General features: G+C 52.4%; 1 protein-coding gene across 1 annotated transcript; it reads right to left on the bottom strand.

Annotated features, from left to right (window-relative positions):
• Positions 1–2,950: 2,950 nt before the first annotated feature.
• Cpa5 (carboxypeptidase A5) lies at positions 2,951–21,219 on the bottom strand. The gene is made up of 10 exons (XM_055608195.1): positions 21,104–21,219; positions 19,905–19,986; positions 18,845–18,979; positions 10,431–10,529; positions 9,068–9,169; positions 7,552–7,653; positions 7,137–7,247; positions 6,463–6,553; positions 3,857–4,056; positions 2,951–3,215 (listed from the first exon to the last, which is right to left on the bottom strand). Exons 1-10 carry the CDS (start codon positions 21,217–21,219, stop codon positions 3,054–3,056), a joined length of 1,200 nt encoding a protein of 399 aa, XP_055464170.1. The 3' UTR covers positions 2,951–3,053.
• Positions 21,220–22,755: the final 1,536 nt, after the last annotated feature.

Genomic DNA, 22,755 nt, shown 5'->3' with positions numbered 1-22,755 from the left:
GTTTCTGTCACACACAGCAGATGTGTGGCTGAGGAGTGACGGCCTGCCACAATCTCAGAGTGTCTTTAACAGGCACTGCCAGGAGCTAGGGCAGAGCAAACACCCCAGACACAGTGCCTGCCTCCGAGAAAAACAGTCAATTAGTTACTAATGAAAATTGCTTCAAAGGAGATAGAGGAGGCCTTGGAAGGGAGGATTATGGGAGACAGTGATCTATGGCTGATGGATAGTCCTAGGAAATGTGAGGAAATGTTAAAGGAAGCACTGGGGGAAAGAATGTTCCAGAGAGAAGCAACTCATGATAGATCCCTAGTGGGAGGAGCTGGGGGGCGGGGGGTGCTGAGAGGGACACAATGGTCGGGGAGAGGCAGATGGACTGGTCATGTGGCCTTGGGTGGGATTTTAAATCATTGAAGTTTTTGTTTGGTTGGTTTGGGGTTTTGGTTTGGGGTTTTCTTTTATTTTTGTTTTTTGTTTGGTTTTGAGAATGGGCCACATCCATACAAGCAGGGAGGCAGGCAGATCTCTGTGAGTTCAAGGCCAGCCTGGTCTACATAGTTTCAGGACAGCCAGGGCTACACAGGGAGACCCTGTCTCAAAAAATAAAAAACCAAACACACACACACATACACACAATCCAAGTACCTCCAGCCGCGTACCCATCAATGTCATTCCCAGTTTTTGTGGGACTGTGCCCTGCACAGGAGCTCTTGCCAACCTGGTTGTGAAAACCGGTTCCCAGCATCTTGATCTGGGAGGCTGAGTATGAGGCAGCTTCAGGGTTTGAAACACGAGCTACAGACCTTGAAGGCCAGTCGCACCCTGCCTCACTGTTCTGTGTGCCCTGCAGCCATGGCTGTCTGAGCCTTCTCTTCAAAAATAAAGTCACTGTCGGTTCCACCGAAGACAGTTAAGAGGAAGTGATGTGCTGAATCCTATAATGCGCCGGCAACTGTGCTTGGCCCACAGTCAGCTCTCGGAAAGGACTTCAGACCACATTTTTAGAAAGCCAACCAGCCCACAGTCCAGGACCGCATTGTTGCGGCTCCTGGGAGCCGCCTGTCCTGCCCCAGAAGTGCTGGTTCCCTGTGAAGATGAGCTCCTAGCCTCTAGGATAAACAGGTTTCCGCAGCCTCCGATGTTGGTGGCCCACTTGGGCAAATGGTGACACAAGTTTCAGGCTTGTACAAACCAAGCTCTGTGTGGCCTCGGAAGGCTTTTTAAATGCTCTGAAATAGCATCCCTTATTTTAAAAATGAGCTTATTGAACCAGGCATGATAGTTCACAAGAGGCTGAGACAGGAGAATTGCCATAAGTTCAAGGCCAGCCAGAAACACATCAATGCGTTCCAGGCCGACTTCAGCCACAGTGTAAGATTCTGTCTCAAAAATTTTTTTTTAATTTAAAAATGAGCTTATTAATACCAGTAATATGCCCTCCCGTGAGGATGAAATGAAAATACGTGTGTAGAGGCCACTGCGGCCCTGGTGCGCAGGAGAGCTCATTTTATTATCTATAGTTTACATGTCGCAGCCTGTGACTCTATTTCCACTAAGAGTAACTTCAGGTTGGAAATTCCAGCTCCATTAAGCTACTTCCAGCTTTAAAAATAAAAACACCTCAGAATGTCCTGTCCTCCATTGCTGGCTCTTCCCCTGCAGATAATCCAGGTTCTTTGGGGGTTAAGAAACCTGACTTTCTCGGGGCTTCCACAGCTGGCCCTTGGCATGTCCAACTAATGGCCAGTATGTCAATATGTTAGAGGCTGAATAGCCCGTGGCCTTGTCTTTCAGTCTTTCACCTACAGATTCGTTTTCTCTCTCTCTCTCTCCCTCTCCCCCTCCATCTCTCTCTCCCTCTCCTTCCCTCTCTCTCCATCTCAATCTCTCTCCCTCTCTCTGTGTTTCTCTCCCTCTCCCCCCTCTTTTCCTCTCACTGGCTCTCTCCCTCTCTCTCTTTCTCTCTCTCTCCCCTCCCTCTCTCTCTCTCCCTCTCCCTGCCTATCTCTCCCTCCCTCTCCCTCTCTCTCTCAGAATCTTCAATAGCTGCAGCTACATCTGCCTCTAACATCAGCCCTGGCCCCTTCTGTACTGTGTAGGTATCACAGTGACCACGGGCCTTGTGAATATGGGTTTGAGCATCTAAAATCACCCTCTTCCATCAAGTGTTTCTCTTTTTGCAGGCTGCATGGAAGGGGCTTTTTTCCTTTAGCTTTCTGCTTCCATTCTTCTCTGTGATGCTCAGGAACTGGCTTATGGGTATCCAGAATACACACACACACACACACACACACACACACACACACACACACACACGTGTTCATTTTTAAACTAGTGTTTCTGCCTCAGAGTTCCACAAACACTTCCAGCCTTCAATTGATCTCTTGCTTCTCAGACATAAGAGCGGGCCCTCGGGCCCTGCTCCACTATCGGGTTCTGGGACCTCACTGGGACCGCACAGCGGTGCCCTTTTCTCTCTGCACACGCCTAACCTGGAGTAACTGCTTGCCGGTCACACTGCAGGATTTGCTAGGGTTCTGACATGAGGTTGGCACAGCCTTTAGGTAAGAACCTTGAACATGACCCCCCCCCCCCTCGGGAGAAAGATGGAGGAAAAGGGGACAGAAATTTCACTACTGGCCGTTCTGTTGTTTAAGCCAAGCCTGGTCCCCTCTGGACTATATGAAAACGTCAGAAACTGCTGAAATGATGTTTCAGTTTTCCCAGGCATAGGAGCACAGAGCGAGAACGGCAGAGCTCAGGCCTCATATTCCCGAAGGCGGTGGGTGTGGGGAGGTATCCCAGACACGTCACGCTGCCCTGACAGGTGCCCAACTGCCCTCTGCCCCTCTGACACTGAGCCCAGGCGCAGCAGCTAGTGCTGGAGGCAGCGAGGTCTGTTCAAACTTGCTTCTATTCTCTAAGAGTCCAACAGGGATGAGGGGAAGGGCTGCTTAATCGGCCTTCGGGGGAGTCCAGGCCTTGGGGGAAGAGATGAGCCCCTCTGCTCTGGCTTCGGGAGCGTGGCTAATAGGGGTGAGTTAGGGCATGTTTCAGGATGGTCCGTATGGCCATCCACGTCTCCTGGGCTGTGGGGACAATCTGTGAGGCGGGCAGCAGGAAGCCGTATTGTCCAGTGTCCCGGAGCTCGAAGCTGAAGGCATACTTGATGCCGCTGTCATAAGCCCAGTCCACCGTAATCCCGCTGGCTGCGTCTAAAAAGAAAAGGGCCAAAAAGTCCCCAGGGAGGGAGGAAGGAGGTGTGGAAGGAGTGAAGAGTGGGCCTGTAACCCGCCTGGAGCCGGTGACATCAAGCTTCCTGACTCACACCTCACCCTGGGCCCTACCCTGCCTACCCCCCAGCCATTTTCCCCTTTGTAGAACTAGGCTGATAGACTTCAAACCCTCCACCGCAGGAGCCTTAGTGCTAGGCCAGACACCAGGCTGCTGCAGAGGAGCAGCTGTCGGGGACCCCTCCCCACAGACCGCTCACTCACAGAGGGTGGTGCTGATGCTGCCGAATATGTACTGGATCCCATGCACCTTGTACAGAGCCTTCACGGCGTCCTTCGCAAGACGGAACTGCAAACACAGCCAGAGAGGAGAGCTGACCAGCCCTGTACACGCCACAGCTAGTGGGCAGCAGGGCTTTGGGAGCCCTGGAAGCCGGCCATGGAGATAGGACAATGCCTCCACTTTGAACTCGATCACACATGAGACCAGCTCTACTGAGCCTCGCTATCATGGGGTCTCCCTGACATACTGGGAGTCAAAGTCTGAGCCACCTGGGGGGGGCAGATGGACTCTCCTATAGAGACGCCTTTCCCGTTCCTACACTCTAAGCAGCCCATCTTACCAGCTCCTCATGGTTAGGCACAGGCTCCAGAGAATAGCCATAAGGGTACATGACCATCTGAGAGTAGCTGTGGATGGAGACCAGAACTTTGAAGTTCCCGTGGCCTGTGACGAAGTTCACGATCGCAGCCACCTCTGGCTCTGACTGAGGAGAGGGCCCTCGGTAAGTCTCTGAGCAAGGGTTTTTGTTAGAACCATTTCCTGAAAGGAAAATAAGACCACCCAGAGGGTCAGAGCACCTCTATGTCTCACAAGCTCCTTTTGCAAGTTGGTCAAGGTCATGTGACTGCTTCCAGCCAGTGAAAATGTAAGCAGAAATGATGGGTCATTTCTGTTTTGAGGCTGATAAGGGAAAAGGTGGCTAGACTTGAGTGCAAGTCTTTAATTTCAGCAGAGACAGAGGCAGGCAGATCTCTGTGAGTTCAAGGCCAGCCTGGTCTACAGAGTGAGTCCTGGAGAACGGCCAGTAGAGACCCCAGATCAAAAGACAGAGAGGAAAGGGGGTGACTCTGCATTTGTCTGTGTGGCTGAAGCAGAGCCTGTCGACGAAGCAGCGAGGCCGTGAGGGCCAGCCACCCACCTCAGCCCTCAGAGCTAGACGAACTCTGGTTAGCCGTGTTGGTTAGCTGTGCAGCTCCTGCTTGGCCCTTCACCTCACACGGCAGCATGGAGACTGCACCGCCTCGGCAGCTCTGTGGGTTGGCTGGGAGCCCCCAGCCCTCCCCTAATCCCAGCCTCCCTCCTGAGCAGCAGGCCTTCGCTTGGCTCTCCCAGGGTCCGTGGCTGGTCAGGGGCTCAAAGGCAGCCATGGCCCTAGGAGCTCCAGGGACCGTGGACCGGGGAGACAGAGTGGATCCAGAGTTGCGTGGCCTGAGAATCACAGGAGAGGCTTTGAGAACTCTTCTCGGGGAATAGTGGGGAGAGGGCGGAGAGGAGTGGTGTGTGTGCATGCGTGTGTACCCACATGTGTGCATGCCGAATGCATGTGTGCGTTCCTGTATGGTAAGTGCCCTATTTCTCAGCTCCACCCCCAGCCCTGGCTTCCATTTTTCAGCTAGTTGACTTTGTTGCTTCTCTTAGATGCTTTGCCCACTCGCTTCCTTCCCCAGAGCCATGTCCTGTAGAGCTACACAGAGCAGCCAGGATTTGTGGGAGGGGGGGGAGAGCAGAGAGGGGGAGAGAGAGCAGGGAAGGGGCAGAGAGCAGGGAGAGGGGGAAAGCAGGGAGGGGGGAGAGAGAGCAGGGAAGGGGGAGAGCAGGGAGAGGGGAGAGCAGTTCCCCTGCCAACAGCCAGGTGACTTTGCCCAAATATGGAGAAACACTTCAGGCCATTAGTTCTGATTTGAGCTAAGCAGAATAAACCAATCTGCCCCTGACCAAATGGGAATTAGCTGCCTGCCTCTCTGCACAGCCAAGGCTCTCTGAGCCTGCCACCTCACACCTACCTGCTAATGGATGCATTAGCTGTTTATTTTTCTTCCTCTAAAAGATGTAATTTGTAGCAAGGGGAAAGCTCGGAGGGTGCGTGGTGAATTATTAAAGCACTAATCTTTGAGTAGTGGAATTATGGGAGCTCTTCGACCTCTTTGGGCTCCACACACACCCATAACTGTTTTCTACACTGTGTAGCTACAGATTTTTTTTTTTTAATTTACCTATTTGTTCACAGAGAGACCCACAAATGTTATCTTCTTTAAGACAGAGTTTATATATCTCCTAACTGGGCTTCCTCAGTATATGTGAGTCCTGCCAGGTTTGGGACCATGCTTTCCCACCTAGGTCAACCCTGCTCAGTTTGGAGGCACACGTCTAATTTCACACAGTCACGATGCTGTGCTTACACAGACCCTGACCCTCAGGCAGCCGCTACCACATGACCTGGGGGCTTTGTTCTCCATCCTTTAGAAATGTCCATATTTTTCATCATGAACAAACTTCAGGAAGCCATATTTACAGCGCCATAGACACCTCCATCTAGAATGTTCTAGCATCAGTTGGCCACCAACTTCTGAATCTTTGTTAACAGCAGTGGCTCTGTCTCCCTTGGGGAGCCTTCTCTCCACTGTGGGATATGGATACCACAGCTGGGCCTGAGGGCTGGGCGTTGTCCCGTGACTATCCTGACTGGTCCTGAAATCCCACCCATAAAATTGCTGCTCTGCTGGGATCCAGATATTCCCCCTGGACATTCTAGAAGACTTGGTTTCCCTATCTAGTCTGTGTGTGTGTGAGCGAGAAGGGGGATCAGAAAAGATCACCAAGGAACTCAGGAGAAAGCTGCCTAGCCAGCCAGGCATAGCATAACCCTGCCAGAGCACGCTGGCTTTCTCTGCCGTGCTCAGCATTTGATACTTGCAATATGTCTTCATTTCAGTAGCTGATGGTTCCCTAACGAAGGCTTAGCGTGGGAGCCACATATCATGCATGCACCTTCACCTACGTCCCGAGGTCAGTCTTAGCTATGTGCTCACCTGACCCTGGTAACGACGCAGAGATATTAGCCAGCGATGTTGCCCATGCCTCCCAACGTAGGAGTCAACATGCCCTGCTGGTGAGGAGAGCAGCCCCCCAGGGGCCCCTCCAGCCGGCCCGGCCCGGCCAACATACCTCCGAAGCCTGTCTTCCAGTTCCTGTTGAGGTCCACGCCGATGCAGGAGATGCCCGGTTGACTGGACTTGTTTTTTCGCCATAGACGATTCTGAGAAAGCCCAGGCAGGGTGCCCCGTTAACTGGGCCCACTCCCAGTGATGGCATAGATGGCACCTACCCATGAAAGGAAGAGGGGTCCTAGTGGGGCAGGAAGGAGCCTCGAGGGACTGAATGGGTTGACAGAGAGTGGGGCCAGACCCTGTGCAAATTAGGTCTGCTGCAGTTCAAGTGAAGGTTTGAGAGAGCTAATGGTAGCTTGCAGCAGAAGCTCACTTGAGCAGTGGGCAGCCTGTTGGGCAGGATGGTATTAGTGCCATGACTTGTTTGTTTGTTTTCTTTTTCTGAGACAGGGCTTCCCTGTGTAGCCTTGGCTGGCCTGGACTCACTTTGTAGACCAGGCTGGCCTTGAACTCACAGAGATCCGCCTGCCTCTGCCGCCTGAGTGCTGGGATTGAAAGTGTGTACCACCCTGCCTGTCTCTAATTCCAAAGCTTTAAGAGCTCAATGGCCCTCTTTTGGCCAGCCAGGTTCTCTGCAGAAAGACCCTAGCCAGCTCCAGGGGCTGCCATGCCATTTCCCTGCCCAGCACACACTCCAGACCACCACCATCGGGGGTGCCCAGTTGTCCTTACCATGCTATGGGTGAGAGCAAAGCCATCAGGGTTGGTGACAACCTCTACGAAAATATCCATGTAATTCAATATTTTTTTCAAGACATGGTCTTTGCTGTATGAACTGACAATCTGCAAGAGAGGGTGACAGGAGGCAGCCCTTGCCAGGTACTTCTCAGAGGGGCAGTAGGCCTCTAACACAGCCAGTGGGTACGGGAAGAGGTGGCATTGGGTCATCAAACATGTCCCACACAGAACCAGAAGCTTAACTTTTAAACAGCTGGAAGGCAGAGGGAGCCTGAGCCCCCATTTGTATCCAGCCAGAGCACGTGAGAATAATGTTTCAGAGAATGGGGGGCAGGGGAGCACCCTGAAACTTAAAGGAACTGAGTCTCCCCCCCTCCTGTCCCGACGCTGCTCCTCAGGCCCAGCTGACCTTGTTTGAGAGCCAGATACCAGTGGCATGAGTGATCCACTCCCGGGAGTGGATCCCGGTGTCGATCCAGACAGCTGTGCGATTTGAGCCGCCCGTGCTGAACTGGGGACCAGACCACAAACAGAGGCATGACCACACAGCCACGGCGCCGTCCCGCGCTGTCGGAAACTAGTCTGCATGCAAGAGCACTTAACCAGAGCCAAGAAGGACAGGCTGGCCCACACCTACAGCTCTGTGAAGTACGAACATGCCCTGCCGCCTTTGCTTCACAGTTCTGTTTGGAAGACAAGAATTTCCCAAGACTGGAAGTATCTGACCACTTAGGCCATCTCAAACGTAATGGGCACATGTGTCTCGTGGGAATTTTAATGAATATTCAGGTTATGTGCAATGAGTCTAGGGAGGGGCGTAAAGTCTGCATTTGTAATATATGTGCTTTCAGGGCCCTGGTGATGAGGAGGAGGAGGAGGAGGGCCCTGATGTGCAAAGCCACATTTTGAGGAGCAGGGTCTGTAGAGGAATCTCCAGGGTCTGTATGGAAGCATCACCTGTCAACAAAAAGCTAGTGGTCTGTTAGCTGAAGGAGGAAGTGCGCAGCTGAGAGATCCCGCAGAGGGCAACTCTGGGGTGGAGTGAGGGGTGGGAGGACTCTGTGGCCACACTGAGAAGGACGGACACATGAAACTGAGGAGAGGTAACCAGCCTCTCCTGTGGCACACCTAGACTAGAATAAACAGGTAATTTAAGTTAAAAGTCAGGGAATGAGCCAACGCCAAAGGCCTAGGTGTTTACTCATAAATAACAAAGTCTCAGTCATTATTTTAGGAAGGGGGCATGGGATGGACTCCAGGCACTTACAAAGGTCCCCTCAGAGAGAGATGCAGTCATGCCTGGTGCGACACCAAAGCAGAAGCAAGTTCGGTCAAGGCAAAGTTCAGCAAGGCCGTGTGGCTGTTCAGAAGCATCTACCAGGTCCTGGGGGCCCCTCAGCACCTACCCTCCCCGACAGCCGTGTCGATGGTTCCCCTATGGGAGCTCGGGCTAGGGGCTGAGTCTTTTCTGGGGACTGCCCTGTCCATCCTGCTTCCATCATGAACAAGCAAGGGCACTATAGTGGCCACTCTTGTTCAAGCTGTGTGGCCCCCGTGACGGGCTAGAAGGTTTCTCCAAAGCTGCCTAGGCCAGATGACCTCCGCATCGTCAGATGAACCCTGTGTGCACCTCTGTTCTCACTTAGCAGGTAGAGCAAGTTTGGCAACAGGAAGGGTGCTGACTCACCCACACCCACCTGGCACTCAGGGGACAGCTGCCGCTCCACAGCCCTGTCTCCTTAGGTCACTGCCCCCTGTCCATACCTACAAGGGTGACTTTCTGATGCCACAAAGCCCGAAGATCTGTAGTACGGCATGCACACATCTTCCCTACCCAGAAATGCACACCCAGCCACGTACCCACGAGCTCAGTCTACGACAAAGACAGCCACTCCAGTCTGCTGCCGGATTCAGTGCGCTCTTACCTTCAGGACAAGAATCGGCCGGTTTTCAAAGCTGTTGCCAATTCGAATTTTGGAGACGAGATTAGAATGTTCAGCTACAAAGTTGTCCATCCAACTATATATCTGAAAGCAAAGGAGACTTATCAGACTGGCGTTAAAAGGGGGACGGGTGTGTCCCAGTCAATGAACAGTGTTCACCACTTCCTTACTGCTTCCTACTTCCCCTGGGACTCTAAAGAACACAGATCAAGATCGCAAACCCTCAAGATACACTTAGAGCTTGTGGGCTGGCTAGAACACCAGGCTCCTCACACACACACAAAGAGCTACGCCTTCACCGGAGAGAACATGCATTGAGTACCCTCAAATCCCATGATCTGCTGTGGCCCCGCATGTCTGTAATCCCAGTCCTCAGCAGCCAGAGGAAGGGGATCAGCAATTCAAGCCAGCCTGGGCTACAGAGGAAGACCTGTCTGAAATAAAAATGATAATGATAATAATAACAATTTCCTAGATGTGCTCTGCATGGACCTCTCTGTTGAAAAGTCATTCTCTTCCTTCACTCTGTGGTCCATTTTAGCCATTTGACAGATCTCTTAAACTGTGGGGTGCTGTTTTATATCTTTTTCTCTCCTTCTCAACTCAGCATCTTGAAGGGAAAGGTAGTATCTTATTTATTGTTGACATCAATAACAGTGACAGTCTATATTAGTTCATTTTCTTGTCCTTTAATATATATATATATCAATGAATAAACATTCGAAAGAAAATGGATTCTCCACTACAGGTCTTTCAAGAGAAGAGTGACAGAGTAGACAATATTAATAATGTCATGTTTTTAACAGGCAAATGAGGCCTATTCCTTGGGTTTCTGTAAGTTCTCCCTTAAACAGTGACCACTGCTGTCACTATGCCCTAGCTGGCTGTCATTATGATCACACATTTTCTCCAAGTAAAAGCAACTACGTATTTCTACATTCATGACTTCCCAGAGCGTGGACTGCCGACACTCATACCTTCAAGAATCCACAGCTGGGGTCACAGAATGCCAGGACTGGTCACAAGGAGGTCAAGGAGTCACCAGTCAGGGAATGGACTTTGTTCTGGCCTATAGTAGGTCCTCGCCTCGGTGCACCACCCTCAGAAACATTTCTTGGGCCCTGAGCCTGCTTAGGCATACTTCTGAGCTGGAGCCCCTCCAGCTGCCTCCGGACACCTTTAGGCTGTCTGCCACCAAACCTCCCTTTACTTCACGTGTGTTCTCTGTACTTCACATGGCTACAGTAGACTCAGCCATAGAACCCTTTTCTGCTCTCTGCCTACTCTTGGAGATGCCAAAGCCTCGGAACCATCAGGGTCTGGAGCTAACCCAGGGAGGGCCTACCTCCTCCAGAGTGTGATAAGAAGAGTAGCTGAAGCTATTGGTGCCGCGTTCCAGCCTGCGGGACCTTGCCATGGTGTCCCTTTCTTCATCCAGCAGCACCTGGCAGATGAAGAAGAGGGCTGAGCCTGCAGCGCTGACACAGGGGAGCAAACGGCGGGTCCTCCGCAATGGAAGGGTATGTGGTTGAGGGGCGGCTCTTCATGGTGGCATCCAGGCTAGCATTGCCCGGTGAGCCCAGGATGAGCCAGTCTGGAGAGACAGATTCCGGAGTGCTCTGCTCCCAGCGAACTGTGGACCTGTTCTGGCCGTGTTCCTCGGCCTGAGGGTTAGGACAGCAGACACTGTGCTGCCTCGAAGGGTAAAATGAAGTAGCAGGTTAGAAGGTGTGCTAAGGAAGATGCTAAAAGGTTCTTGCCAGGGTTGTTTTTGTACTTTAGAATACTGAACCGTGGATACTGACCACTGTGAGGGAGCAGATGACTGCTCTGACTCCCAATACCAACTCTTTTTCCCAGGAAGTAGCCTAGACAACCGGTATTCAAGCTTTCAGAAAGCCAGATATGGACAAAGACAACACAGATCCTGATGAATGTGTCAACATTCTTACCAAGTTAGCCAGACACAGCGCCCTGAGCAGACCCAACGCCCTTGAGAGCTGCTTTGCTCTGGCATTCAGCCTTCACGTAACCCTTCCCACCAACCATGGAAGGAAGGGCAGGCAAGCGCCTGGGCGGAGGTGACTACGGGCCGCTCAGACTACCCACTGCTGAAGTTACTGTTGGGACACTTTTCCCAGCATAGGTAAGAGTGGGACAGGCCAGTCCTGACCTAAGGCACCCCAGGGCTAACACTGATTATTCAGTGGGAAGGACCCAAGTCCTCCCCCGGAGGATGTCGAGAGGTCCTCACCAACACGAAGGGCCCTCTGCTGAAGCTCTGGTCACAGTTTGGACATTGCCTTATTTGGAGACCAGTGCCTTTTGGTCTATGAAGTGTCTTTATCCTCATGTCCTCTCCCACTTGATCTGCTCAGATGACCAGATTCCAGGGAAGGAATTAGCTCGTGGTGTTTTAGAGATAAAACAGATTGGAGAGGTGACAGCTCCTGAGGGCAAAGCTAAGAAGTGGCAGAGATGAGATAGAAGCCAGATCTTCTGGTTCCCCGCACTGGATTCCTCAGGCCCTCAGGAACTCCAGCCTAGCCCCAGTAACATTCACACAGAGATATGCTTAGTTGTGTGCCCATATAAATAAATAAATATAAGGAGAGGAAACAGAAGTATGCAAGATGTTAACAGCTGAGAACTCCGTCATATGCTTGCAATTAAAAAGTTTTTTTTCAAGTACTGAAAATCAAGTATTCTCAAGCACAGGAAAACAAGACTTAAAATGCCAAAAATATAACAAAATGTTAATGGTGCCTGTTCAAATAAGATTAGAACTTTGAACATTTCCCCCGTACTCTCTTTTCATGTTTTGGCAGCATTCTTCTGTTACTTCAGTGATCGAGGACTTTTAAGTGAATAAATAATAGCTGAACTGGAGCCTTAACGGCTACTGTGAAGTGCCAGATGCGGGCCCCTCTGTCCCCGGGGCTGGGGAGCAGAGTCCCAGCAGCCGCCATGCAGGAGCCCACTGCCCAGTAACACATGCCTCCCTGAGGGCCTGGTCTATCCGTCCACAGCCCTCGGGTCCACAGATTATAGATTCTAAAATGAGACTGGAGACCAATGTCTGGGGCGCAAGTGACTCCGAGTCTCGGCACCAACTATGTGTCCAATAATTATAGTTGCCGTGTTTTTTCTAGCTCGGGGCCTCGCTGAGTGAGGAGGCAGCTCAGGCCCTGTCCTTGGGAGCCTCTGTCCTTGGGAGCCACTCTCAAGTTCCACCCTGGGAAGCTCTCACAAAAGGAATGCGGCTCCTTCCCAGGAAATCCACCTAAATCTCACCAGCCCACCGTGACCAATGTGTGTCTGTCACTGAGGGCTGGTTCAGCCAGCTGTGGTGAGCAGCTGTTAGCAGGCTGACAACTGGGTCCAAGCTGGCTGCTCTGCACCCACCAGAATGACGTTATGTCAGAAGCACTAAAGGCCCAGGCTGTTGTAGGGCTAGAGCTGGGGCTGGATGGTGGAGAACTGGGAAAGAAAGTTCTCGAGGGCTCAGCTCTTCCCCATGGCAGGGACACCCACAGGAAACAGCTCTGCGGAGCACAGCCTTTGTGCCAGAAATCAGGTTGGAGGGAAACAGGAGGTTGGCGTCAAACTGAAAATGTCTTTCCAAACACCCTCCCAGCCCCAGGAAGGGACAGGACACCCTCCTAGGAGCTGGGAACCTTCAGCCCTCGCCCCCAGGCCTCAATTCCAGGAACGTTAATCTGCTCCGACCTAAGAACTGCACAGCTGTCTGCTTCCTTCCAGGGCTGAGGGAAGGAGCTTGGGATGCTGAACAACCCTGTCGGGTTCCTCAGGGAGAAAAAGATTGAATGAGAAGCTCAGGAGTCAGCCGTTAGCCTCCCTGGAGGCCGTGGCTGACACCCACAAGGCCTGAATTCATTCATTGCAGGGATGAGGAAGGGGGCCTTGAGCGGAAAAACGGCACCCTTGGTGAGGACAGCAGCAGCTCCAGGACCCCAGAGGTGGAGCTGAGCCCGAAGCATGCCGGACCTTGAAGCCTCCTCCAACCGGGCGAGCGCCAGAGACTCAGCTCCCGGTGGGAAGCTGTGTGCTCTCCGCAGGCGATTCTCTTGGTTCTCCCTGGCTCTCTTCTAGGCCTAATGTTTCCTACGTAAGCACCATTTATGGGAGGGGCTGCCAGCCTGATGTGGGGCCCCTCAGCAGTTACCCCTGCACCCTCAGGCCGTGAGACTGGAGTTAAAGCGCCACGCACAAGCAACCATCTTGACTGCTGACCTGTTAGGTGGGTCAGGCTGTCTCAGAGGCACTGATGCTGTCTCCAGCCTGGGCTCTGCCTTCTCCCTCTATAGTGAGGGTCATTCTATCAAATGCTTTGCATGTACTCTAGGGTGCTGTCCTAGGATCCGTCTGGCGCAGTTATCACTGACTTTAGCTGGGAGGAGGAGGGTAATGACCCGGAGAAGATGAAAGCTGACCCAGGCTGAGATCTTGAAAGCCGTGAGCAAACAGGCCACGAAGATACCCGCAGAACAGCATTCCAGGGAAGGCACCAACAGGCACAAAGGCCTTGAGAGGTGAATACAGACAAGGGCCCAGAGGCAGAAATGTATCAGGCAGGCTCTCAGAACATCAAAGACTGCAGGCACAGAGCACTAGAGCTCGGGATGGCTTGGGGTGGGGCGGGGCTCCACTGGAGCTCCAGTCTTTTCCAGAACTTTGCATTTGTTTTGAGCTGAAAAGAAGCTCCTGCAGAGCTAGCCTGCCTGCATTCCTTCCTGCCTGCACGCACTTATTTATTAATCTATTTATTTATGAATAGCCAACCTGGGCTTAACACCTCCTAGCCTCCTCTCCAGAGAGGTGGGATGCCCGGCCCCAGCTATTGAGTGTCAACTCATTTTCGGGCTGAACATAATTGGATTAATATATTCTGTAAAGGACTCATCCGGCTGCTGCTTTGAGAATGGACGATGGGGAAGTGAGGAGACAGTTCCTAGAACAGAGCCTGGCCCTCTGTGATCCCAGTGCTCATGGAGGCAGCTAAGGCAGAAGGATCTGAACTCTGTGGGACAGTCACACACACACACACACACACACACACACACACACACACACCCCGGCCGGTGAGAGTGATGCCAGCCCACAGTGGCCGCTTGGGGTACATCTGGAGATTCTGAGGGGTCTGCTGGAGGCTGGGTGGAGGGTTTGAGAAGGATCCAGAATGACTCTGCAGCTTTGTATCCAGAAGGCCCCTGAGCTCCCAGATGCTACAGAAGCTACCAAAGAGCAGATACAGCCTTGGGGTGCTCCCTTTGTGCCTGTAGAGCTTGCAAGAACCCTCAGACACAAACTACAGAAGGCCCTAGAGTCCAGGAAGACTCCAGCTGGAGACAGAAGGGTCATGTGGAGGCAGGGGGTAGCTCTGTTGGCCTGGACCTACGTGCAGAGAGCAATCTGAGTTTTCCTATACACAGGAACACTGGTGGGAGGCTGGGTGGAGGGTTTGAGAAGGATCCAGAATGACTCTGCAGCTTTGTACCCAGAAGGCCCCTGAGCAACCAGGAAGCTAGGAGAGCTGGGGACAGGACAGTTAGGAGGCCAGAGGAGAGACTCCCTGCCCCGCCCCAGGATCCATGTGCAGTCAGAAGCAAATTGGACTGAGTGTGCCCTGTGCTTTTGTTCAGGCCCCTTTTGGTGAAGTGCGGAGCAGACAGCCTGCTAAAGCGGATGATGGAGGTGGGCAGGACAAATGGTCAGTATTTCTAGTTATGTTCTAGAAGGAAGCAAGACAGGCAATAGCTAGAGACAGGAAGAGGTGGAATGGGAGGCTTTTCTCCAGACAGGCTCAATATCTGCCTACTGCATGCCTGTGTGGACAAGCCCTGAAGCCAGGGTTTTGCTAAATCAAACTCCTTTTTGGATGGCCAGAAGCGTGGGTGATTTTTGTTTTCTTCTTGTGCTTTTCCCCTCTTTTCCAAATTATCTAACATGAATATTTATTAATTTTGTAATCAGAAAAAAGCCATTAAAATCCAAAGCGCTGATTGCTCAAGTGAAGCCTTTCCGTAGTGACTCATCCCAGGGAGGAAAAAAAAAAAACACGGAAGGACTGAAAAGAATGAAGAGGTGAAGAAAAATTAAATGCAAATCAAGCACCCTCAGAATCAGATAATTTCTTGCCTGGCCCACTGCAATTTCCCAACCACCCTCCTGCCTGTCAGTCTCAGGGGCCCTGTCCCCGGCTCAACACAGCCTCAGTAAGAGTGGTTTCTGAAATGCAAATCTGGCGGTGTAAAAGATTGTCCTAAGCCTCCCCTCCGCCCACCTCACTGGGCAGAAGATACCCTTTACAATGGGGCCCAGTCCCATCATTAAATCCGGGTGGGGGCCTCCTCCCTCAGGCCCCCCTTTTTGTCAGCACGCACGCATGGGTAATTACTGCTTCACAGAGCGGGACGTGCAGAGCCTCTGGTACCCGCTCCCATAGCAACCTGTGTGTGCTCCATCAGGGCGCTCAGCCACTCCACTGTAATCACCCACCTCTCCCCGCCTTCCCGCCCACCCCTCCAGCTCCCCTGATACCGCCCTGAGTATGGTGAATTTGCTTCTCTTTAGAGTTTCTGAGTTTCCAAGCGCCTCGCCCAATGCTCAGCACACAGTAGGCATGCACATGTCTCTGCAGGTGGAGTGAGTGGACCTGCCTTTCTAAGCACTCCCGGATGCAGAGGAGAAGGGAGGAAAAGGTCCCCTCCTCAAAGTTCTTTCCAGTCTCTGCACAAAAATCAAAACCACCAGCCAGGTTTTCCGTGATCGGCTGTGCCTGGCCCTCACGGCCAGGGAGAAATCCATCTCCCTTCCCTCACCTTCTCGTATATGTTAATTCAGCTAGCACTTATTCAGGCCTAACCAAGGCCAGGGGTGCACAGATGGACAAGAGAAATGCAACTGAGTCTGGGGGAGACCAATACATGACTGAGGACCCCTGCACATGCCCAGCCTGAACACACTGACCTCATTCAAGACGCACTGAAGGGGTACTGCCAGTGAGGGGTACTGCCAGTGAGGGCTGAGCCTGTGTGTCTCCAACAAGCTCACCCATCAGCCTGGGTGTGCAAAGCCCTTCCAGCTGTCCGTGCTCCTGAGGCCCTGGCCTGCAACCCTCCCCCGCTGCCACCACAAATCAACCAGGTGCCCTCCTAGCCCACAGAATGACCTCAGGGATGGCAGTCCCGGCTTGAGATTTGCTTTGCAGAGGTTAGAGCAGCAGGTTGAGGGCTTTTTCCTGGGAAGGAGAACCAAGTCCCACAGGAGCTCAGGAGATGCTCTCTCTTGGAGGGACCCATGAGGGCAGCTCAGGAGTGACCCACAGGATGCCCCTGACATGCAGAAATCAACAAACTTTGTTGAGGCTTGTGTTTGCCAGATGCTGCTGGGTTCCCAGGGCTGGCGCAGCACAAGCGGGGAAACGGGAACTTCAAAATAGAGGCATGGGCTAAAACTGAGAACCCGGTTCTGTTCTTTGATGTGGCAGCCTCTTTTGTCTGTGAGCTTCCCCATTTTTGTTTGTGGGGGATTTAATTAGAGAAACATCCCACCCCCTCGTGTTGAGCGAGAAACAGATGTGTCTGTTTGAATGGACCCAGTGCCCCAGCCCTGGGCTGGCCTGGGAAAGGAATGCTGCCTAATGCGTTGATCCCTTGGCATGCGGTGTCAAGTGTGTGCGCGCTGGGAGGCTCCATGTTCCCACACTCTGAGCCCTTAGAAGAGATTAGTGCGGAGCACTGTGTTTAGGGATGAATCTCTGTGGATGCAATTCTACAGGTATATGGACAATAACAGAATCTGCACAAAGATACAGCCTGGGAGCCTGAGCATCTGAGTGGTACCCAAAGACCTGTTAGGGAAGGAGGCTGTGCTACCAATACCTCCTCTCTCCCCCTCTCTCCTCTCTCTCCTCTCCTCTCTCCCCCTCTCTCCTCTCTCTCCTCTCCTCTCTCCTTACTCTCTCCTCTTTCCCCTTCTCCTCTCTCTCTCTCTTCCCCTCTCTCCTCTCTCTCCTCTCTCCTCTCTCTCCCCCTCTCTCCTCTCTCCTCTCTCTCCTCTCTCCCCCTCTCCTCTCTCTTCCTCTCCTCTCTCTCCTCTCTCCCCCTCTCCTCTCTCTTCTCTCTCCTCTTTCTCTCCTCTCCTCTCCTCTCCTCTCTCTCCTCTCCTCTCTCTTCTTTTCTTCTCCTCTCTCCTCTCTTCCTCTCCTTTCTCTCCTCTCTCCTCTCTCCCCTCTCTTCCTCTCCTCTTTCTCTCCTCTTTCCCTCTCTCTCCTCTCCTCTCTCCCCCTCTCTCCTGTCTCTTCTCTCCTCTCTCCTCTCTCTCTCTTCTCTTCCCCTCTCCCCTCTCTCCTCTCTCTTCCTCTCTCTCTCCTCTCTCTTCCTCTCCTCTCTCCCCCTCTCTTTCTCCCTATCTCCTCTCTCTCTTCTCTCTACCCTCTCCTCTCTGTCTCTGTGTTTATGTGTCTCTGTCTGTCTGTCTCTGTCTTTGTCTCTGTCATACAATACACATAAGGGCCAGGAGTCAATGTCTTCCTCAATCACTTTCCACCTTATTTCTTCAGACAAGTTTTCTCCCTGCACCTGTTTGTTCTCTGATTGCAGACTGGCTAGCCAGAACCTCCAGGATCCCTCTGTCTCCACCCCAGCACCCCAGCACTGGCATTACAGGCAGCAGCTGTGCTTGACATGGCTGCTGGCGATCTCAGGTCTTCCTGTTTGAGTACTGGGCACTTCACCAACTGAGCCACCTCCCCAGACCTGGTAGGGTCTTTGGGGTGTCCTTTAACACAGGGCAGAAGAAACCAGTTTTCACAGTGCTCAGAAAAGACAGTGGAAGATGTGGAATTGAGGGGGATTTTAGAGGCCGCTCTCTGCTTTAACCAGGGTCTGCCATACCCCCCCCAGTGGCTGGAAGAACCCCCTCTGGGAGGTTCTCAGAGGGCAAAGCACAGCGGGGTTCTGTGTGCTCCCTCCCCCAACAGGACCCCTCTGGCACTGTATGTCTAAGACCTAATGTATGTCTAAGACCTAACGGACGGACAGGAGGGGCCGCTGGAGAAGCAGAAGGGTCAGCAGGGGTGTCTGGGAAGGGCCGGAGCTGTCCCCTTCTGCCTCCATTTTCCCTCATGCTTTGCTAGTAGCTGCCTAGCCTTCCAGAAGAGGTCATGTCCACAGTTGCCACACTCTCTCTCTGCCTCCATGAGGAAACTCTGTCCAAGACTTCAATTTTCTCTTAGAAATGTACATTTTTCATGTTCTATTTAGTTTGGTTTGGTTTTGTGTGTGTTCATGTGTTCTGTCTCCTTTGCCTTTTGTTTTTGAGACAGTCCATCAGGTACCCTAGGCTGGCCTTGAACTCACTACACAGCTCAGGATGACTTTGAACTTAGTGCTTTAACCTCCCAAGTACTGGGTTACAGATGTGTGCCTCGATGCCCAGTTTTATGTCTTGCTCTACACAGAGCCAAGCACTGAACTCAAGGACTCACACACACTAGGCAAATACTCTACCAAACTAAGCTACATCCCCAAGCCTGGAAACGTACAATTTAATCTCTTCTGTACTATCCCCACAGGGTTGCAGCTGGGCAAGCAAGATGTCTGCCCTTACCCTGAGGCTGGTTTTATTTGGTTTTGTGCTGTTTTTGTTGTTGGTTTTCCCCCCCTCCATGGCATGAACCGACCAAAAAGGAAAATGGAAAGTGGGAAACTCACTGTGACCAGGGCTGGAACTCACCTGGATGTCCTTTATCATGACCGTGTAAGCGAGGCCGTGAGCCTTCAGATACTCTTTGACGTCACGCAGCTCAGAGAAGGGGACCCTCATGTCCACAGGGAGACTGGGTCTGGCCGGGCCACGCCAGAAGTCCACCTGCTCACAGAAAGGAGGAGGAAACCCGGCTGTGCTTGCTGCCTGGCCTCACACACTTGGCAGGCACCCTGGGGCAGAACCAGGTTTCTCTTACACCGCAGAGGGGTCCAGTTCCACTAAAAACAAATCCTGGGGTACACAGACAGGAATAAATCCCATCCTCACCGAGGTGCCGTCCCGTTTCCTAGTTACCTTTACCCCTAGCCTCACTCATTGAATCCGGACCACAGAGCCTGAGAGCCCCTACACATGATACCTGGGACACTAGCTGGACACGAACCCAGGTCAGAAGGCAGAGGGCATCACTTCTAGTCGCCTGAGAAGAGGCAAACCCAGAGCCCGTGCCTTATGTCGGCCTATAGATTTGTAAAGATGGAGACACTCCCTCATTGATAGGGACACTCGTAGAAAGAGCAGCATGATTTCTGGGCCACATCCGGGAAAAGCTGTTCGGCAAACCCTCAGACAAAAGCGCTCTGCTATAACTGCCACAGAAAATGTTTTCCATTGCGAAAACTTGTAGAGGACAAATGTTCTTGAAAACAGACACCAGGCTGACAGACACAGGCCCAAATACAATACATTTGCCAAGTGAAGCCATTCCAACTGGAAGGCAGACGTGAGCAGGGCCCGCACTGCGTGGCACCACGACACCTGTGCTTTCCCACGGCTTTAGGACGTTGCAGCTGTTTTCAGAGTGTGCTCCTCATCCCCTCCCCCACCCCACCCAGGACAGAAGGGAAAGCTAGAGGAATCCCAGCGTACAGAGGCCACCCAACATCACGGGACACGTCCCTAACAGATGGTGGAGAAGCCACACTGGAGTTGCCCAGATTCTAAGTGTTGGAGACCTCAGGAAGAAAGGAGTCAGAGGAGAAAACAAGGAGCTGAGGTGTGGGCACTGTGGCCCAGGAGCAAGCCTCACCTTCTGGGGCTTCAGGCCCTCCAGATCCCTCAGAAGTGACAGCTGCTTCTCATTTTTGGCCAGGATTCGAAGAACCTGGTCTCTGGGGAAACAAGGGGAGAGTGAAGAGAGCTAGGAAGGCCTCCTGGAACGCCAGGTGGACTGAAAAGAGGCAGCATGGAGAAGAGGGTGACTGGGACAGAAGATATGGAGCCAGAGGGTGAAGAGGTGGGAGGGACAGAGGGACGGAATAAACAGGGCTGGAGAAGCAACGATGGCTCCATGTGCCGAACCCAGGGGAAGGGGAGATCAGATGATCCCACCCCTGAGGCAGGCTGCTCTGCTTCTTCCCTTCCATCTGGGTAGGCAGGATACGATGGGCTGGAGGCCATATTGTGAGTGCCACACTGTGAGCGCCTGTGTCTGGGATGGTGCTGGTGCTCAGCCTGTGTGGTTCTGGGCCTGGGACAGGACTCCGTTGCTAAGCTGTGTCTCTTTCTTGCTGAGCGTCTGTAGATCTGCCTTCTGGGACATTGGAAGGCCTGCTGTGGGCACTTGAACCTGCTGGTGCTCAAAAAGGATCATAGCACCTCTACTGTGGGCATGAAGACATAATCTAATCAGGGTTACTATTTCCTCAAGCATTTGAGGAGAACTTTAAACCTTCAGCCCTAAAGAAGAGCATGCATAAAATCTGTTGCATGCAATTTTAGGAGGTTTTTTTTTTTTTTTAATTTGTTTGTTTTACTGGTGTATACTAATTATAATTGATAACAGTTTCATTGTGACTTTTTCATGCATGCATATAATGTATTTTGATCCTATTTGCCCCCTTCTCACTATCCTCTCTTGTCCCCTCCCACTTCTTTGGATCCTTTTCCTCTTCCCAACTAGTCTCTATTTTAGGGATCCTCTCAGGGCCCTGAACACTGAACCCTGAGCTTCTGGATTTGGAGGGAATAATTACAAAGCCAAGATGTCTGCCCTGGAGGACAGGTGAGAGACCAAGGAATCTGAGGTGGGTTCTGGAAGAGAGCTAAAGCTTTTATCTGGTCCCTCTCAGGAGGACTGACAAGACAGACAGACAGGCAGGCAGGCAGGCAGACACACACACATACACACACACACACACACACACACACACACACACACACACTCTCAGGGCATTCAGGTCTCCTCCAGCCAGTCTCCCACCCCACCCCCACATGGCGGCCACTCACCCAGTGAAATTCATTTGGCTCCAAACTACAGCCAGGAAGAAGGTGCAGACCAGAAGTGTCCGTCTGACCACAGGGGACAGCCCAGGGCCCAGTGCTCCTCCTAGGGTGCCCTGCATGCTTCTTTCTCCAGGCAAGCTTGAAGAGCTTTCCTCCAGCTTGGGCATGGCCTAGGCCTAAGGGCAGGCAGGCCAGGCCTTAGCGTGGACAGGAGGCTCTAAGGGGCCTGGCATACGGCACCCACATGCCAGGCCTTGGAAGCCAGGCCACCCTCTCCCTCCTTTCCTGGGAAGTGGGAAAAGGAAGACAAGACCCTTCCTCTCTGTCTAGGGTGGGGAGGAAGTTCCCTGCTCCAGCCTTCTCAGGAGGACCCTCCATCTCCAGAGAGAGAAGAGCAGCTAAGGGCCCTAGGCTGTCTGCACAAGTGCTCTCCTGCTCTCCTTCCTTCCTGCCCGCTCACACTGTCACTGGGGCACATACTCCTTACGAAGATCAGGGTTGCCACCATCGGGCTGTCACAGGGCTGCGAGGCAGGGAGCTGGGGTGCTCAGGCCCTCTGTAAAAGAACCGGGGCCTTTGACCTGGCCTGACCTCAGAGAGCTAACTCGCCAGCTGGGGGTGGTAAGAATGTGTTCCCTCCCTCCCTCCCAGGAGGCCTGGGGTATTAGAAGAGGCAACCTGGACGGACTGCCTGGAGCCTGTGACACACAATGTCTTATTATTTTGAAGCGTGAACTCGTAGTCACAGGTCTGTAGTCCTGTTGCAATAGGGAAGATGGGGGGAGAGCAGAGCAAAGGAAATCGCTATCGTACAGGAGAAGGCGTTCAGCCAAGACCCCTCGTCTCCGCCGTCAGGTAGTTACCGCTCTACTGAGGGTAGTGGAGCCATTTCTGCAGGGCGTGAGGGCCGTGACAGTCATTTGTATGGTTCTTTCAACAAACAGCAGAGTCCATCTCTCGGTCCCACTGAAGCACTACACAGCCTCCTTAGGGTTGGGAATAGCAGTAATAAAGCAGAGGCCGGCACACAGTGGCGTCATCTTGAAAGAGTGGAGCAAAAGATGGGGCCTGAGTGTCACAGGGTGAATGTAATAGAAAACCTCAAAGAGGTAGGAAGAGTCTGAGCCAAGATTCAGCGAGTTGTTCTGTCCACAAAGGCCACTTAACTGTCACTAGAGATTCTCAGCCGCCCCTCCCCCACCCATGCTTTCCCACAATGGCCAATTAGCTGGCCATGTGTGTAGAGAGGGTCACTCTTCTATTGATAGCTGGCCCCGCCCTCCACCCTGCCTGCCCTACTCCATCATTTCATGGGTCAACTGTTCAGACGGGCCAAACTCTCCTAGAACCCCAGCTTTGGAAACGTTCAGAAAGTAACATTAGCAAAGGGCTTAAGGACCTAGAAAAGAAAGCAATTGTACAGCTTTAGCAGCCACAAGAGTAAAAGAAAGAGCTGGTCAATGATGGCTCAGAGATCCCAAAGAAAGAGTGGGCGTGGCTCTAGTCACCGGAAGCACCCAGGGTCCCCTTGTTCAAAAGCACCATTTTAAGCCACTAACAATGAGACAGCTATCCCTGTGCTTGGTTTAGGAATGGGAGAAAGCTGGAGAGGGAGAGAGAGAGAATTAGGGTGAGAGTGAGGGCAGGGAGAGAGA

The sequence above is a fragment of the Psammomys obesus genome, unplaced genomic scaffold, assembly GCF_907164565.1.
Source record: "Psammomys obesus unplaced genomic scaffold, mPsaObe1.curated_primary_1811, whole genome shotgun sequence".
In the NCBI taxonomy this organism is placed as follows: domain Eukaryota; kingdom Metazoa; phylum Chordata; class Mammalia; order Rodentia; family Muridae; genus Psammomys; species Psammomys obesus.
This window is presented reverse-complemented; position numbering and strand designations above follow the sequence as displayed.